The sequence below is a fragment of the Adiantum capillus-veneris genome, chromosome 28 (assembly GCF_014529385.1).
Source record: "Adiantum capillus-veneris isolate H3 chromosome 28, ASM1452938v2, whole genome shotgun sequence".
NCBI lineage: Eukaryota > Viridiplantae > Streptophyta > Polypodiopsida > Polypodiales > Pteridaceae > Adiantum > Adiantum capillus-veneris.
The window spans coordinates 111,541,224-111,560,926 of NC_140958.1; the positions used below are offsets into that span (position 1 = coordinate 111,541,224).

A 19,703-nucleotide genomic window follows, 5' to 3' on the forward strand; every position below is an offset into this window, starting at 1 on the left:
TGTAAATGAGTGAAGCTCATTAGTTCTTGCATGACCCATAAGGGGAGTTCCCACTACAACTATTTACAGAGCCATAGTGACTTATTGAAATGATATTCTAAAATACTGTGCAAATACAAAATGGCCAAGAGTAATTGCCGTCGCCTCTTCATCAACTCCCCGCATTCCACTCTACAAAATCATCATCAACTCAATTAGAAAATAAATAGATAGCACATAATTAACCATTACGCCAGCTATCCCAATTGCAACTAACCACTACAACAGGAGGGTGCCCAGTCTCGTAACATCCCTCCCACGAGGGATATCAACTGTCCTCAGTTGGTCAATAGAGAAATCAACTGGACCGTGAGTGATGGAAAGTGTGGAGAAGGTCGGGAAAGTTGCAAAAAAACTTTTCAGGCATCCATTTGGCATCCTCTCTAGGGTGGCCCTTGAAAGTCAAAAGGTAACGGTTATAAACCATTCCAGTGCGTGTAGTGGTGGTCTCATGGTCAACTATTTTGTCAGGGATGAGTTTCTCTTCTTGGTCTACAAGTGAAGGTGGATCTTCATAAATGTGGTGTGTAGGTAGGGGTCCTCGGAATGGGCGTAAAAGACTAATGTGAAAGGCATTGTGAATGTGCCAATGTGCAGGTAGTTCTAAACGAAAAGAAATATCGTTAATGACAGCTGAAATTTTGAAAGGTCCATAAAAACGAGGAGCAAGCTTAACAAAGACATTAGTATCAACGCATTTGATCCTATGTTTTTCGATGCGAAGTAAAGCATGATCACCTTCTTTGAATTGGTGTGCCTTGCCGTGCTTGTTAGCATGCTTGGCATAAAGTTCTTGTGAGTGTTTAATGGCAGAATGCACACTTGCATAAATATCATGAAAGTCAGTAGTGAAATCATCAGCGGCAGGCACAACATTAGAAAGACGTGAAGCAGGAGTAGGAAGAGAGTGACCATATACAATTTCAAATGGAGACTTACTCGTGGCAGTGTGAGTGGTGTTGTAGTATGCAAATTGCAAAATATGTAGGTAATCATCCCATTTCTTAGGTTGAGAAGAAACATAAGCCTTTAACAAGTCAATAATAGTGCGGTTGGTGACTTCTGTTTGACCATTAGATTCAGGATGAAATGCAGAAGTGAAGTCAAGTGTAGTGCCAAGATTTTTAAACACAGTAGTCCAAAAAGCACTACAAAATTTTGAGTCTCGATAAAAAATAATCACTTTAGGCAAACCATGATGTGGGAAAACAGTCTTAAGAAACAAAAGTGCAGCTTGATGTGCTGTGAGTATTTTCTTACACGAAACAAAGTACGCTTGTTTAGAGAAACGATCAATAATAGTCCATATCATGTCATGTTTGTGCGTTGTGAGTGGGAAACCAGTAACAAAATCCATTGAAATATGTTCCCAAGGTATTTCAGGAATGGGGAGAGGGTGTAAAAGTCCCAATTTCTTACCTGTAGCTGCTTTGATTTTTTGACAAATCAGACAAGTTGAAACATACTGTTTGACATCAATTCTCATAGTAGGCCAATAGAAATCACGACATAAATTTTGAAAAGTTGCAGCAAATCCTCTATGTCCAACATAAGGTGGTTTGTGCAATTCTTCAATAATTAATGTACGAAAAGGTTTAGTCACACACAATTTTTGTTTGAAATAAAGGAAGTTCTCTTGAATAGTGTATTCGAGAAATGTGTGTACAGAATTATCAAGCATGTGCAACCATGTCGTTTTGAAGTCATCATCATGTGCATAAGTGTCAAGCATAGTGTCAAATGAAGTTCCCGTAATGGTTGATTGATGATTAAGTGAGGGTCTTCTACTCAAAGCATCAGCTACAACATTTTCTTTACCAGGTTGGTATTGAATGTTGGGCTGAAAACTTTGAATAAAAGCGGCCCACTTAATATGTCTATCATCTATTAAGGACTGAGAAAGTAAATATTTGATACTTTGTTGATCAGTTTTAATGATCAAGTCAGTACCCATTAGATAATGTTTCCAAATTTTCAATGCATGTACCACAACAGTCAACTCTTTATCATAAATACTGAACTTTGCTTCAGACAGTTTGAATTTACAACTTTAAAAAGCAATTGGATGATTATCTTGCATAAGGACTGCACCGATTGTTAAGTATGGAGCCTGATCTACCCTTGTAATTTTTTGTGGTAAAAGCGCACATTTGTAAGGCCCCCATTATGAGGAGAAGCCATCGTGCGTGAAGGAAAATCACTCACCGGAAACCAAAATTTTCACGGCCAAGAATCAGGGGCAACTTTAGGGGCCTTGGGGACGGAAGCCCCCGAGACTTTTTTACCCTCGCCGGAATATTCCTTTTCGCCGGAATATTATGGCCGGACAGCAGCCGAAAAGTGGTCGGAAAACAACCGTCGGTTGGCCAGTGGCCGGCGGTCAGAAGTCAATGGCTGGTGGGGCCGGTGGCCGAATTCAAAAGCGGACTTGTCTTCTCAAGGGAGGCCACACATGGGCGGATTGGAGGGTCCGATTTGGACTTATCTACACAAGGGCGGCTACACATGGCTGCCACTCATGAGAGAGGGCAGCCCTTTTGGCCTATAAAAGGAGGCCATTTCTACACACATTTCATAGTGTGAAGTTGATGCAACAAGGTGAGTGTGAGGTGGTGAGAGTGAAGCAAGGTGGGAGCTCCATTAAGGGTATAATCCCTTTGTAAACTACTTCTTGTTTTGAAGTACTAAAGCCATTGAGTGGCTGCTTTCCCGTGGACGTAGCCCACATTGGGTGAACCACGTATATCGTGTGTACTCTCTTTCGCTCTCTACTCTATAATCTCGTGTACGTAAATCTGTCTCTCTCCATTAAGTAGTCTACTCAAATATCTATTTAGCTACGTTTTATTTCCTAACAATTGGTATCAGTGCAAGGTTTGCTCGTAGCTAAATTATCTCAAGGAAAGGATTCCTTGAATTGAGTGGGAGTTATGGCGGAGGAAGGGAAGCTCAAGATTGAGAAGTTCAACGACAAAAACTACCAACATTGGAAGATGCAGATTGAAGACTATCTCTACCAGAAGGACCTCTATTTGCCACTAGGCGGTCTTGCGAAGAAGCCCGCAACAATGGCAGATGAAGCATGGATTGTCCTTGATCGAAAGGCATTGGGAACAATCTGGTTAAGCTTGGCGTCAACGGTGGCCTTCAATGTTTCGGAGATGAAGACCACGGAGGACTTGATGAAGTCACTTGACGACTTCTACGAGAAACCATCGGCATCCAATAAGGTATTTCTTATGAAGCGCTTGTTCAATCTAAAGATGGTAGAGAATGGTTCAGTTGTAAAACACCTAAATGACTTTAACACAAACATAAGTCAACTTCGATCGGTGAAAATGAATTTCGATGACGAAGTGCGAGCTCTCCTTATACTATCATCTCTACCGGATAGTTGGGACAGCCTTGTGATGGCTGTAAGTAATTCTATTTCTGGCACAAATACTCTTAAGTTTGATGATGTTGTGGGTGTTCTCCTAAGCGAGGAAATACGAAGGAGAAGCACAGGAGAATCATCAAATGATGCACTGTCAGTGGAAACAAGAGGAAGGCCTAAGGAGAGGTTCAAAAACCAAAAGGGTCGTGATCGCTCAAGGCGGAGCAAGTCAAGCACAAAGTCAGTTCTTGAATGTTGGAACTGCGGCAAGAAGGGCCACGTCAAGAAGGATTGCTGGTCCAAGAAGAAGAAGGAGGCAGAGTCTCAAGACAACAAGCCAACATCGGAGGCCAATGTGGCAGGTAAAGTAGAGCAAGATGCTCTAATTCTCTCATTAGATAATGTGTCTAATTCCTGGATAGTAGATTCCGGGGCTTCATTCCATGCGACACCACACAAGCAACATTTCCAAGACTACACCAAAGGTAATTTTGGGTATGTATACTTGGGAGATGATGAAGCTTGTGAGTTTGTCGGCAAAGGTACAGTTTCTATCAAAACTGCTAACGGAAATGAATGGAAGCTTAAAGATGTTAGGCATGTTCCTTCTCTTCAGAAAAATTTGATCTCTACAGGACAATTGGACGATGAAGGTCACAACATTGCATTCAGAAACAAATGGTGGAAGATCTCAAAGGGATCTTTGGTGGTTGCCAAGGGAGAAAAGGTCGGTACACTTTACTTGTGTACTATCAGCACGCAGCCTTCAGCTTGTGCAGCAACTACAGAAGTTGACAGTGCGGTGTGGCACTACCGGCTTGGGCATATGAGTGCCAAAGGAATGCAAATCCTTCAAACAAAGAAGCTTCTACCAGGTTTGAAAGAAGTGGACTTAGAGTTCTATGAAGATTGTGTTTATGGTAAAAAAAAGAGGGTAAAATTTCAAAAATCAGGAAATAAAAGAAAAAATAAAAAACTTGAGTTGGTTCATTCTGATGTTTGGGCGTCCTACAAGTACACCATCACTTGGTGGCTCATTGTACTATGTAACATTCATAGACGATGCGACTAGAAAAACATGGGTTTATGTCATGAAGAATAAATCCGATGTATTTTCCATATTTCAAAGGTGGAAAGCCTTTGTGGAGAATGAAACAGGTACCAAGGTTAAATGCCTTGGATCTGACAATGGAGGCGAATATTGCAGCCAAGCTTTTGAAAGCTTTTTTGCTAGCAATGGCATTCGGAGACAAAGGACAACCCCAAGGACGCCTCAACAAAATGCGACTTTGGAAAGGATGAACAGAACAATCATGGAGCGAGCACGAAGCATGCGGCTACATGCAAGCCTACCGCTTAAGCTTTGGGCGGAAGCTGTAAGTACGTCTGTGTACTTTATCAACCAGTCACCCTCGACAGCATTGGATGGGGGAGTTCCAGAAGAGGCATGGACAGGTAAACCGGTGAATTATGCATTTCTCAAAGTGTTTGGGTGTGAGGCTTTCATGCACATAGATAGAAGCCTAAGATCAAAGCTAGATACAAAGTCCAAAAAGTGTTTCTTCATTGGCTATGGAGAAGGTGACTTTGGGTATCGCCTATGGAATTCTGAAGATGGTAAAATCTTAAGGAGTAGGGACGTAATTTTTAATGAACAAAATATGTACAAAGATTACTTGGAAAGAAAACAAACAAAAGAAACAAGTGATGAGTACATGGAGCTTGAGGACAGTGAAGACTCAAGGACTGCAAACGGTGACAATGTGCAACAACGTCAACCAAATGAGGAGCCTCAACCTATTCCCCGAAGATCTACAAGAGCAAGTAGACCTCCAGAAAGGTTTGTTCCTTCCTTCAACCATCTCTTGATCTCAAATTTTGCAGAGCCGGAATCATACGAAGAAGCTATGCAACATGAATCCAAAGAAGAATGGACGAAGAGCATGCAAGTGGAGATGGACTCACTACATCGCAACCAAACATGGGAGTTGGTTGAGTTGCCTAAAGGTAAGCGGGCACTTCAAAACAAATGGGTGTACAAGCTGAAGGAAGAAGAAGGTGGGAAGAAAAGGTACAAGTCTAGGCTTGTGGTAAAAGGTTTTTCTCAAAAGAAAGGTGTTGACTTCAATGAAATATTTTCTCTTGTTGTAAAAATGAACTCAATTAGGCTTGTCTTAAGCCTTGTGGCTGCTCATGATCTAAATCTCGAGCAAATGGATGTAAATACGGCATTCCCTCACGGTGACTTAGAGGAGGAAATCTACATTCTTCAACCAAAGGGGTATGAAGTAAAAGGTAAGGAGAAAATGGTTTGCAGATTAAAGAAGAGCTTGTATGGTTTAAAGCAAGCATCAAGACAATGGTACTTAAATTTTGATCGATGGATGTTAGATCATGGATTCACAAGATGCAACTCGGATCACTGCGTCTACACGAAGAATTTGGGAGATGGGAAATTCATCATCCTAATGTTGTATGTTGATGACATGTTGATTGCAAGTGCTAACATGCAGGACATCAAAGACATAAAAGAGGAGCTGTCTAAATCTTTTTCAATGAAAGATGTAGGTGCTGCAAAGTGGATACTTGGTATGAAAATATCAAGGGACAGGACGAAGAAGACAATAAAGCTATCTCAACAAGATTACATCAAGAAGGTACTAGAAAGGTTTGCAATGCAAAATGCAAAACCAGTTTCTACACCTTTGGCTGGTCATTTTAAACTAACGAAGGATATGTGTCCAAAGACACAAGAGGAGATAGCCTATATGCCTAAAGTTCCATATGCTGTAGCGGTAGGTTCTCTAATGTATGCTATGGTCTGGACAAGGCCAGACATTGCACATGCAGTGGGAGTTGTGAGTAGGTTCATGGACAACCCAGGTAAAGAGCATTGGCAAGCTGTGAAGTGGATACTTAGGTATCTAAAAGGGACAACAACAAATGCTTTGTGTTTTGGAGGAACTGATATTTTTCTATAAGGGTATGCTGATGCAGATATGGCAGGTGACAAAGATACTTGAAGGAGCACTACTGGCTATGTGTTCACGGTTGGAGGCACAACAGTAAGTTGGGCTTCAAAGCTGCAGAAAGTGGTTTCACTTTCTACCACGGAAGCAGAGTATGTAGCAATGACGGAGGCAAGCAAAGAAATTTTGTGGCTTCACATATTCTTAGAAGAGCTTGGATTCAAACAAGACAATTGTGTCTTGTATAGTGATAGCCAAAGCGCTATGCATCTTGCGAGGAACTCAGCCTTTCATTCAAGGACAAAGCATCATTGAGGTGAGATATCACTTCATACGCACACTTTTGGAAGAGGGACAGCTAAAGCTAGGAAAGGTGCATACAAGTGAAAATCCTGCAGACGTGTTTACAAAGGTGGTCAACAAGGAGAAGTTGAGCTTTTGCTCATCTTCAATCGGCATTCAAGGATAAGAAGCCAGGATGGAAAGCACTCACAGGTTTGGTTTGGAGATCAGTCTCCAAGTGGGAGATTGTTAAGTATGGAGCCTGATCTACCCTTGTAATTTTCTGTGGTAAAAGCGCATATTTGTAAGGCCCCCATTATGAGGAGAAGCCATCGTGCGTGAAGGAAAATCACTCACCGGAAACCAAAAATTTCACGGCTAAGAATCAGGGGCAACTTTAGGGGCCTTGGGGGCGGAAGCCCCCAAGACTTTTTTTCCCCTCGCCGGAATATTCCTTTTCGTCGGAATATTATGGCCGGACGGCGGCCGGAAAGTGGTCGAAAAACAACCATCGGTTGGCTGGTGGCCGGTAGTCAATGGCCGGTGGCCGATGGTCAGAAGTCAATGGCCGGTGGGGCCGGTCGGAATTCAATGGCTGGTGGGGCCGGTGGCCGAATTCAAAAGCGGACTTGTCTTCTCAAGGGCGGCCACACATGGGCGGATTGGAGGGTCCGATTTGGACTTATCTACACAAGGGCGGCTATACATGGCTGCCACTCATGAGAGAGGGCAGCCCTTTTGGCCTATAAAAGGAGGCCATTTCTACACACATTTCATAGTGTGAAGTTGATGCAACAAGGTGAGTGTGAGGTGGTGCGAGTGAAGCAAGGCAGGAGCTCCATTAAGGGTATAATCCCTTTGTAAACTACTTCTTGTTTTGAAGTACTAAAGCCATTGAGTGGCTGCTTTTCCATGGACGTAGCCCACATTGGGTGAACCACGTATATCGTGTGTACTCTCTCTCTCTCTCTCTCTCTCTCTCTCTCTCTCTCTCTCTACTCTATAATCTCGTGTACGTAAATCTGTCTCTCTCCATTAAGTAATCTACTCAAATATCTATTTAGCTACGTCTTATTTCCTAACACCGATACCTTTTCCACTAGCATCAGTGACTACCACAAAGAAGGGTCTTTCAAAATCAGGCAATTGCAATACAGGTGCATTAGTCAAAGCATGTTTAAGTGCATTAAATGAGCTTTCTTACAAATCAGTCCATTCATAGGGCGTGTTTTTCTTCAACAAGAGAGTCAAATAATGTGCTTTGCAAGCAAAATTACGAACAAATTTCTTGTAATAACTACAAAGACCAATAAAAGATCGTAGCTCATGCAAATTTTTGGGTCCAGGCCATGATTGAATGGCTTCAATTTTCTTTGGATTGACATGTATTCCCTTACCCGATACAATGTGTCCCAAATATTAAATTTCAGATTGGAAAAATGAACTCTTTTCAGGATTCAAATACAAGTGATTTTGTGCAAGCAAATCAAATACACGTGTTAAATGTTGTTTATGCTCTTCTTCAGATTTAGTGAATACCAAAATGTCATCAAAAAATACAATCACAAAATCTTGATGGTCAATGAAAATTCGATTCATCATGCGTGTAAATGTGGCTGGTGCATTTGTCAAACCAAATGGCATGACAAGAAATTCATAGTGTCCAGTTTGTGTTCTGAAAGCAGTTTTGTAGACATCATGTTCAAACATTTTAACTTGATGGTACCCTGATTTGAGGTCAATTTTGCTAAAGATGTTTGCCCCTTTCAAGTTGTCTAATAGATCATCCACTCTAGGAATAGGAAACCTATTCTTAATGGTGACCTTGTTTAAAGCCCTGTAGTCGATACACATATGAAAGGTTCCATTTTTCTTCTTGACAAGAAGTATTGGAGCTCCGTATGGTGAATTACTAGGTCGGATTAGGCCTCGGTCAAGTAAATCAATGATTTGATTTTGTATTTCCCTGTGTGCGGTAGGATTTACGCGATAAGGTGCTCTACAAGGAAGTTCACTACCCGGTATAATGTCAATTTTGTGGTCTTCTGGGCGTGATGGTGGAATTCCAGGTGGCAGATCATGCATGGAACAATCTTTAAATTGTGAGAGAAATTCATCGTGTGTGGAGTTACGTGAAGTTTCAGTTTCAACAGAAATTTGATTTACTAATACTAGATATATTTTCCCCTGTTTTCGATTGGCTTGAGTGTGAGAGAGGAGTGGAAATTTTTGGTGTGCCAGTGTTGCTTGGATGGAGAAATTTTTATTATTATGAGTGAGAGACATTGTACGTGTTTTATAATTAATCAACGGGTCAAATTCATGACGAAATGGCATTCCCAAAATCATGTCAAGACCATGCAATGGTGCTACCAAAAATGTATGTGCTTGTGTGAATTCACCAATGCAAACTTCAAGAGTAACTTGAGTTTTACAATTAAAATGTTGATTATTAAAAACAGTTTTGACCTTGTGAGGTGATGAGATTTCAGAGAGTGATAGTTGCTGTGCCAATCGTGTGGAAATGAAATCATGGCTACTACCATCATCTAATAGAATGGTGACATTTTTACTCTTAACAATGCCTTGCACTTTAAACAAAGTGTGAGGAGATGTACATGAGGATGGGTTGTCATCGTTATCATAATCAGGATCATATCCCCCACCGTAGTTAACTTCCACTTCATTGTCGTCGGGTGTAGCATCTTCGATGAGGTTAAGAGTAGCTCCGTTGGGACGGTGGTTGTTGAAGGGTTTCTGATTTGAATTCCTGTTGACTCCATTTGAATGGCCATTGGATTGACCATTGCCCTTAGCATGACCATTTGGGCACTTATCTGCATAGTGACCATACTGAAAGCATTTAAAACACTTCACCTTTTTGTTACCATTAGAATTTGGAGGAGAACACTGGTTGGAAGGATGTTGGTTGCCTCGTTGCTGAGTGTTGTTGTTGTTGTTGCTCGTATGAGGTTGAGCAATTGTAGGAGGATTGTCAAATCTTCGTCTTTTGAAAAAAGTACGGCTTTGGTGTTTGCTTCTGTCAAAGTTAGGAGAGAAAGGAGGTCTCTTGTTGCGGTTAGTGTTAGTAGGTTGATCAATGTGAGAGGAATGTCCACCTTTCTTCTTTTCTGCGTTGAGAGCCAAATTAATGGCCTTTGACAGAGAATCTCAATCGAACATATCTACCTCAGCACTAATTTGTAGTGCCAAGCCTGATATGTACTTTCGCTTCAATTTCCTGCGACTAACATGTTCAATAGCTTGCAATTGAATTAGACAATTCCAAAAACGGTCAGAATAACCCTGTACATCTTCATTTCTATCCTGTCGAATTAAATCCTACTGACGTCATGCTTTAGCTTTGTACTGTGTGGGCAAAAATTGGGGTAAAAACACTTTTTTAAATGCATTCCAGGTGCGTGGTCTTCTTCCATGTTGTTTGGTGGCGTTCCACCACAATGCAGTGCTGCTAGTGAGATGATTGGATGCACACTTTACCATTTCACGCTTGAGAAAGTCTTCGTCATGAAAATAGTCATCTAGTTGACTAACCCATGTTAGAACCGTACTAGCATCTTTAGTGCCATCAAAATCCTTGAAAGTGAAGGCTTTTCTGCTAATTTTGTTCTTCTTGGGTGCTGGTGCAGATTCAATGCGTGCAGAATGCAATAATTTATCTTTAAGTTCTTGCCTTCGTATGCGTTTATATGTGAGGGACTGTTACAAATTTTGAAGTTGTTCCATAATCGTAGGTGCCTGCGGAAGGTGTGCCATGATTGCGTGCTTTTTATATTTTTATATTTTAATTTTTTTAATTTTTTTCTTTTTTTAAAATATTTTTTTAAAATAAATAATAATGTTTAAAAGGGCTATTTGATAATATTTACAGATGCATTATGCGAAATAAGTAAAAGAGAATAAAATAAATAACATAAATGAAATGTACTTAGCTGAGAATTTGCAGTGGCGTCCAGTCCGAAATGGCGATGCGCTAGGAAATTGCTAGAAAAGTGAGCGGTCCGATGGTGCGTTGGCGAGCCGGTTGAATTTCGTGGCGCCCGATCTCCCGTATCTCAAAAGCAATGGCAATCAACAATCCCGAAAGATGGCCGAAGATTTTTTTTTTTTTTAAAGGTTGGCGGCCCAAGAATTCTTAATGAAGGGCGGAGTATGTGATTTTTTACGGTTGTATTTGTAGTGGTGCAGACCAAGGGGTGAAAGGCTTACTAATTGTGTCCAAAGCCAAAGTGTTGAGGATATTGAAAGGGTGTTTGTCTTCTTTAAAGGTTATTAAGCTTGAAGATGAAATGGAAGGCCGACCACTTAAATACCTCTTTGAGCTTAACTTTAAGTCTTTGAAGTTAACTTTAACTTTTAAGTTTGCATGGGATTGTATGGAAGAACAACTTTCTCCAGCTTTTGATGAGGTTGACAATACTTTTGACAGTATTTTCTGCAGCTTTTGATGAGGTTGACATTTAGCTTTCCTTGTGTGCAGGAGGGTGTTCTCGAAGATTGTGGTCGAGCTCAAGGAATTTACTCAAGATGTAATTGATTTGGGGTTCAAGTGCAATAAGAGTTCTCAATGGAATTCCCAAGGGTTTCGATGCATGATAGTTGAAAACCTTTGAGCTTCAAAACCCATTAAAATCCTTTGGAGCTTCAAAGTATCCGAATTCGAGAAGTAGCCATAGTGTTAATCCCAATCGAGTAGCTTCCTCGCCAATTGATTTTATATATATATATATATATATATAAAATTATCCTTCTTTATCTTTGTTTACGCCTTTCGATGCCGCTTCCCAATGACAAGCCGAATCGACGAGACTCAAATTTCCCTGCTTGCTTCGACTCTTGCTCTCTCTTTCCTTTAGCAAGCCATAATCCGCCTTCTTGTTCCCAATTTCACCTTCGCTTCCAAAGTTGTAATTAAGCTTTCCGACTTCTTTCAATTATGCGTCGGCTCACTGTCTCATCCGTATCTTCATGTATATGCAAGCTTAGCCAGTGCTTAAATTTAACTGTTAAACATATCCGTTCTCGATCGTCTTGAAGCCGAAATTGAAAATTGATTGTCGATTAGTAGCCGATTTGCCGCTAATTAACGACCAAGCAAAAATTTCGTTTGCAAATTCGATCGATTAATCTTTGAATTGCCACAAATTCTTGAATCTGAGAATTGCAAGTCGATGAATTGCAATTTGAATTTTGTCGATTCGAGGAACTCATGAGCTTTGAAAATCATCTCCCCGCATTCCACTCTACAAAATCATCATCAAATCAATTGAAAATAAATAGACAGCACATAATTAACCATTACGTTAGCTATCCCAATTGCAGCTAACCACTGCAACAGGAGGGTGCCCAGTCTCGTAACACTTTTGACCACTTTTTACAACTTTTTTGCATATGGTTCCTTTGGGAAAGTTGTTCCAAATGGTACCAGCTACCTACTACTCAAATCTTAGCCAAAAAAATTTCCAAAAATTTTCATGAGGTACATGGATCATGATCCATGTTTAGAAGCCAATTTGACATTTCTTGGTACCATCAGAATCAACATGTTTAGTGGATGCTATGGTATAATTTTTTTTGGATTTGGACTAGTTTTTGTCATTCAAAAGCAAGTTTTTTTGTTTGTCCTGCGGTTTTTGACTAGTTTCTGTATTTGGCTATTTTGACCAACTTTTTGTAATTTTTTGACATGGTCTCTTTTGGCAAAGTTGTTCCACTAGTTATGAGGAATGTACTTGTCAAATATTAACCCCAAATGTCAAAAAGGTACATGAATCACGATCCATGTTTGGCATCAGTTTTTCATGATTTTTGTTATGGTGATTCTCTATGCCCTATAGAAGACAAATCTCACCAAAATCTCAAGATTTGTCCAATTTTGTGTCTAAATCTCTGTTTTGGCTGTTTTTGCCCTAACAACCAATTATGATGTGATTTTTGAGTTTTCCTTTCAAGCAAACTTGATCAAGCAGTATCCCATTGATGCTCAATGTCACTGATCACTTTTTCCCAAAAATGGTCTCTAGGGTACATGAATCGCGATCCATGTTCCTCCACAGAATCTGGCCAAACTTCTCAGATTGCTTCTAGAGAGTCTGTTGATACCCTTGATCCACAAATTTTTGAATTTGGACCACTTTTGAGGTCTCTACCATCAAATTTTCAGAATTTCAGAGTTATGGTTATTTCTGTCAAAATATGGTTTTCACCCTTTTTTCCCTTGATCTTTTAGCCCAAATTTGATGGTGGTAGTTTCTACTTACCCTACTCCTAAATAACTGAAATGAAACATGAACAAAAACCAACGAATTGGTGCAAAATAAAGTTGAAATGAAAAACGGAGTAGCACTCTGAAAGCATAGAGAAAATCGGAGAATGAAATGCTTTTGGTTATCTCACTCACAACTCTCTCTACTTCTCAAGAATAGATCTAGCAAGTCCTCGACTTCTAAACTCTATCAAGCACTAAACCCCATGTCTAGCTGCTTCATTGCTAAAGTTTAAACGGAATGGAGAGACAAATCTTAAAAAAAGAACGCTCTAAATACGCACTAGGTCACTCACCATCTAAGGATCATGTCCCCGGCAACGACGCCAATGTTAGCAGGTCGCCGCGACGGACGTCTGCAACATAGCTTTCTGGCACTAACATAATGTCAATACTTAGGGAAAGTGACTCGGATGGGGTACGGAGACTCTTTGAGATTGTCAATCTCAAGAAGTGAAGCTTAACAAGCAAACACAACAACTCTACAAGAAAACCAATACTCAATGATCAGGGCAATTTGCCTATGTCCTTTCTCACAGCTCTAGGTCATCACGCCATTTCGGCACTCGAACGGACTCGAAATGGAACGAAACTTTAGGAGGAGGTCTAGGAAAGCTAGGGGCACTATCCTAACAAGTCTGGTCGCAATTCGACAAGGTACAAAAATTACAATCCATCATGAAAAAGGTCTTGAAAATTGCAACAAATCAGTCCAGAAAGGTCGCCCTATGGTCTAGGAACACTCTCCTATGGTCAAAACGACTAAAAACAGTGATTTAAGCACTCAAATCTGCATTTATAGCTCACAGACATGTAGTCACGAACCACAACAAAACTGACAATGCTTACACTTAATTTAAAGAGCAAAGAGAGAGGAACATAATGCAAGTTTCAGATTTGAAAACGGATTACCCAATCATTAGAAAAGTTGATTACAAGTTTGGAGCAGCTCGTATCTTGAGCATACGTTTTCAGAGCTCCTTCTTCTTCTAAAAATAAGCCTCCTTTCACATTAAGGTTATTGACCTTTATACCTAGGGATTTCTAAATAGCCAATGGCCGACTCATACGGACCTTTACAATTATCATGACATCATTACAACTCAGGGAATTGACCTGCTACTCTAGAATTAGGATTTACATAGAGTATTACTACACTAGCTCGACAAAATAATAAACTACAAATGTGGTGTCCGGCTACATGTCCGGCCAGGTGGACGCCCGTTTGATTTGTCCTCAAACAGACCCTGCAAAGCTTAGCCAATCATAATTGAGAAGCATAAGTGATAGCCTTGTGACATGTGTCCCCCTTTCCCCTTTTGTGAGAGCTTTAGGTAATTAAATAATGCAACTAAACTCTCATTGGACCCCTTTGTGTTCTGGCCAATAGGAATCAACAAGCCATTAGGCTGCTGAATGCTCATTGGACCCCTTGGGAGACTATCCAATAGTCATCTAGAGAGCTTAATTCTTATTGGTTCTTTTCTTAAGTGTTTTTAAATGAGTTATACTAGATTTACTCTAGCCTAATTCTCATTGGTCCACCTCTTATATGGCCATTCAATAGGATTTGAGTGCACCTTGTAGGCAATTGGGCTAGGGAGCTGACATGTGTCCATTATGCCTTTGTGTAAAGGGAAGCTTTGGAGTGTGTATGTGTTCTCTCACCTTTTCTCTCTCTTCCCCTACCTTTAGAGCTCGCCCCCTCCCATCGAGGACCACTTGAAGACTTTTTGGTCATCACATAAGTATCCAATTTCACTAAGCTTGACCATTTGGACTTACCTTTGAATTTTGGAACCTTAGCATTTTGGAAGTCTTAATGAGTTGAACCCTAAGGTCTTTGGAGCCCATTGTTGCACATTGCTCTTTTGCATATGGCCCCCCCTTGGATCCCTATTTTCTCTCTTTTGGATCCCTACTGTGGCCGGTTTGCTAGCTTAACCAATATTCTAGCTTCCCCCCCCCCGGTACTTCCACATATTAAATGATTTAACATGAGAAAATCATTTAGAAGAATTAGATATTAGTTATTATGACACTGGCTGTACTGTATTGCTACCAAGGACCTGTTGTTCGCGTCACCCTGTCTTCACCATCAACACTCCCACTAAGCGCCTTCACATTCGTCTGTGTTCTTCTCTACGTCCATCCCACCTGAGCTCACGCCACATTTGATATACATGTCGAACACGGCTATTTGCTGTTGTTTTTTTTGCTTTTCCGACACAGCAACAACGCTATTTTTAACTGTTTGCTGGCAACGCTGTTTTTACTTGATAAGCTTAAGACACTGTTTGCCGCCAGATTTGAGCAAAAGGTGGCCTAGATGCTGCCAAGCGGCTGAACTCCCTCGCCTCGTTTCGGAAAAGCATCTTAGGGTGGTTACAGACTAGAGGCAGCGCACGCTATTTCCCCCTCTCACAACCAATTGCTTCCCATTACACACAACCATTCTGGAAGCGTCGCCATATCCAAGCTGGCTACTACGCACGTCCATATCTGCTAGAATTTTGGACGGCACCCAACCAGTGTCCAAATATGGCGCAACCTCAGCCATTAATTTTCCACCAATCATTTCATGTTTTAAACACTGTTTATAATAGGCTATGTGTATTCCCCCTGCCCCATCTCCTGCCCGCCATATGAAAATGGGCTGCCATGTTGTGGGCAGGCTCTCATTTTCAAATGGGAATGTGTAACCTCCCTCAGGCTCACCAAGTAACCATGGTGTTGTAACCAACCATAACTTCTCTCTGCGTCAGTCAGCCTATGCGGGATGGGGTTTCCGCATCAGGTAGCAAACGAGAAACTATCAAGCGCCTGTGGAAGTCTTACTTTGCAGATCCCTCGCAATGGTGGGACTATCGCCTCTTCAAGGTACCAACAAGCTTACTTACCTGTTTGGCTATATATGATTTAGTTCTTTAGAGAGAGAGAGAGAGAGAGAGAGAGAGAGAGAGAGAGAGAGAGAGAGAGAGAGAGAGCGCTAGCTGTTGAGAACTCTCAAGCAGTTGATCTGTATTTGTTTGTTCGTTTGCTTGCTTTTTTTCTTCCAGAGAAACCCCAAGGCTCCAGATTTTCAGCACAAAGCTACCAAGGACAAGCTCTGGCTTGATGGCACTCGCAATCCCAGCTGGGTTCTTCCCCTTCTTGCAAAGAAAGATAAAGAGTGTCCGTGCCCCCCTTCTTTCGCACCACCTACACCGATGCTGGAAAAGAACAAGAAGGAAAAGGCGACAACTTGTTCAATAACAGAGCAGTCCAAGAAGATAAATAATAGTTTTATTGTGGGGGAAGTCTGTGATTGGCATGCCCTTAGCATAGAGGATACCATTCATGCTTTGGAAAAGGGTTTATTTTCTGAGCCTACCATTGAAACCCTTGTGTACATTGTTAAAAAATGCAAAAAGAAGAAGGATAGAGACTACATCTTACGGCTGCTTGCTTACTTGCAGCGAAATGGGCTTGATTCCCATAAAGATCTGGGTAACCTTGTTGTCTCTATGTTAGTGGAGGTTGAAAGCATGGGTCATGCCCGGGTCATTTTTGATAAGCTGGCATTGAGGGGTGAGTATTCTTGGAATGCCCTCATCATGGGCTATGCCAGTAGTGGAGAATCACAGCAAGCTATTGATTTGTACAAGCTTATGAGAAGGGACAGCAGGTTACATCCGAGTGGGTATGTGTTTGTTGCATTGTTGAAGGTTTGTATTGCACTGAAAGATGTAAAACTGGGTCGCGTAGTACATGCTGATGTGGCAAGAGAAGGTTTGTTGAAGAAGAATGCTTTCGTTGGTAATGTGCTATTGGACATGTATGCAAAATGTGGGTCACTTGCAGAAGCTCGTGATGTGTTTGACATGCTTCCAGCCCGGAGTGTTATCACATGGACATCATTGATTACAGGTTATGCTCAGCATGAGCATGGCGTTGCAGCTCTAAAATGCTTCAAATTGATGCAGGATTCTGGTATCTCTCCCAATGCTTTTACATTTTCTTCGGTGTTGAAGGCTTGTGGGAGCTTGAAAAACTCAGTTGTGGGCATAGAAGTGCATGCAAAAGTGGAACAAGAAGGCCTCTTGAAGACATCTCAGATTGTTGGCAATGCTTTGGTCGACATGTATGCCAAATGTGGTCTTTTAATGAAGGCACAAGAGGTGTTTGATCTACTTCCAGCACGTGATGTGGTTTCTTGGAATGCTCTCATCGCAGGTTATACTGAACATGCATGCTTTGGAGAAGCAATAATGTGTTTTAACAAGATGCGAGCGGGAGGTGTCTCACCGAACAGTCACACTTTTGCTAGCTGCTTGAAAGCTTGTGCCAATGCACGGGCTATTGAAAAGGGCAAAGAGATTCACTTGGAGATTTCGGGAAGAGGATTGCTTGAGAAGGATCCGATTCTCGGCAATTCTTTGGTGAACATGTATGGCAAGTGTGGCCTTCTGGGGAAGGCCGAGGCGGTATTTGACAAGCTTCCGTTCCAAGATGCTGTTGCATGGACCTCTTTGATTGCCGGGTATATTGAACATGATGCTTGTGAGCAGGCCCTAATGTGCTTCAGAAAAATGAAAGCAAAGAGCGTCTCACCAGATGCAATTGGCTACACATGTGGTTTGAAAGCTTGTGGTAGTATTGGAGCCACCAACACGGGTACCGATTTATACAACGACATAGCTGAAAAAGGGTTGCTTGAAAAAAACCCTTTTGTTGGCAATGCGGTAGTTGACATGTATACTAAGTTAGGTATGTTCGCAAAAGCGCACAAAGTATTTTCAGCCATTCCGGTTCGTGATGTGGTTGCCTGGACTGCATTACTCAATGGCTACGCCCAAATAGGAGACATTGAAAAGGTTTTCTATATTTTTGATAAAATGAGGGAAGAAACGGTGAACCCAACAACAGTCACATTGCTTACTATTTTGCAAGCTTGTAGCAATGCAGGCCTAGCAGATACGGCTGCGGGACGGATAGAGGCTATGAGTGAAGATTATGGCATCACACCGACTCTTGGACACTTGACTTGTGTGGTTGATCTCCTTGGTCACACTGGCCAAATAAACAGAGCAGTAGCTCTAGTATTCAATGCGCCGTTCCATCCCAATGTTGTGATGTGGTTAACAATGCTGGGTGCCTGCCAGAAATGGGACCACATGAAGCTTGCTATGGTTGCTTTTGAGCAGGTCATGCTTCTGGCTGAGAACGAAGCTTCGGCTTACATTTGTATGTCCAACGTCCATGCAGATGCTGCCATGAATGAGAAATCAATGAGTGCGACCGAAAACATGGAAAACTGAGAGACGTCCACGGGAGCTAAGGTCATAGGCATTGTACCTGACTATACCTATTGTAAGATTAGTCCTGGAATGAGAGACCCATTTTTTTTGTAAAGATATAGTGCATAATTGAAGTGTAAAATATAGATTTAGATTTAACATTGAGAATAGCATTGTCTTGTGTTATTTTTGATCAATGCATGACTTAAAGGAATGCCTTTGCAAACTAGAGTCTGTTCTTGGTCAGAAGAAACGTTGTTGTTAGGTCCTAATTTAGTATTAACAAGGTAAGTGAATGAGCTGATGGGAGAGTTGTGTGTGGCCCCCAAGTTAGTGCCCCCTTACAAACACTAAATAAGATGATGAGAGAGAGAGAGAGAGAGAGAGAGAGAGAGAGAGAGAGAGAGCCCGCTAGTTAATGACTACCTTAAACACTCCACTAAAAGTAGGAAATAAGATTGACTTTGCCATGTTGCCCTATTCAACAAGCTTAAACATATGGTCCACAATTACATTGGGACCTACTTCTATTTTTCTTTAAGTTTTTCAATAAACACCAACGAGGTGTGTACTCCCTCTTATGCCAGTACTAAGGTCTCCTCATGTCCCATCATTTTTTTGTATGGAGATTATTGCTCCTCCCCACTACTTCTTGCGGATTGACTTGCATGCAGTTTTGCTACACCCCCACCTCCTACAACGTGGGCCTCCCAGTACATGGCACTTAAACTGTGAAGCTAGGCTCCACCTTGCCACTAGCTTTGGCTTGTGTAGCCATGGCTTTAAAGGAAGTAAGCTTCTCGGCTTTGGTGCAGAGGGAAACATACTATTTGTGAGCTATTGTGCACGACTCTACCACCTTGCAGTTCATAGAGAGACTCCTTGTCCCCTACTCCTGCATACATCCAAGATCAACCATGGAATGCTCCACGTAGGTTCCTTCCAATTAGCATCGTGAGTTTTTTCTGCATTATGTTCTGAGTGGACATCAATAACACGTGGGCTCCTTTGATAACACTTGCTTTCCACTGCCCAACACATTTCTTTGTTGTTGGCTATGATGGTGGCAGGTATAGAAGGATCCCTTACTCTTGTACATTTCTGCAAAGACATGCTCTACTATGAATGGAAATCCTCGTCCTTGCTTTGCCCTATTGTTCAGACCAATTGTTACTTTTCTTGTTGAAAGTAGTTACTTTTGCACTTTTTCTTGGATAAAGCCAACTATCCTAACTTTTGCAACACACACACACACACACACACACACACACACACACACACACACACACACACACACACACACACAAGCACGTGCATGCATGCGCGCACGCGCGCACACACTTGTGGTGATAGTGATGCTTTTGGCACTGCCTATCATCTTTGATTTTTGCTATTATGTATGTTGGATTATTCTATTTTTCCCTTGGCTTGTAGGGCACTATCTCTGGCGGATGGGATGCTGCACTTGCAGC

At 41.5% G+C, this 19,703-nt stretch overlaps 1 protein-coding gene across 1 annotated transcript; it reads left to right on the plus strand.

Annotated features, from left to right (window-relative positions):
- Nucleotides 1-15,592: 15,592 nt before the first annotated feature.
- On the plus strand, nt 15,593-18,392 carry LOC147421104 (putative pentatricopeptide repeat-containing protein At3g01580). The gene is made up of 2 exons (XM_086504865.1): nt 15,593-15,832; nt 16,012-18,392. The coding sequence occupies exons 1-2, from the start codon at nt 15,725-15,727 to the stop codon at nt 18,250-18,252; spliced, it is 2,349 nt and encodes a 782-aa protein (XP_086360991.1). The 5' UTR covers nt 15,593-15,724; the 3' UTR covers nt 18,253-18,392.
- The last annotated feature ends 1,311 nt before the right edge of the window (nt 18,393-19,703 follow it).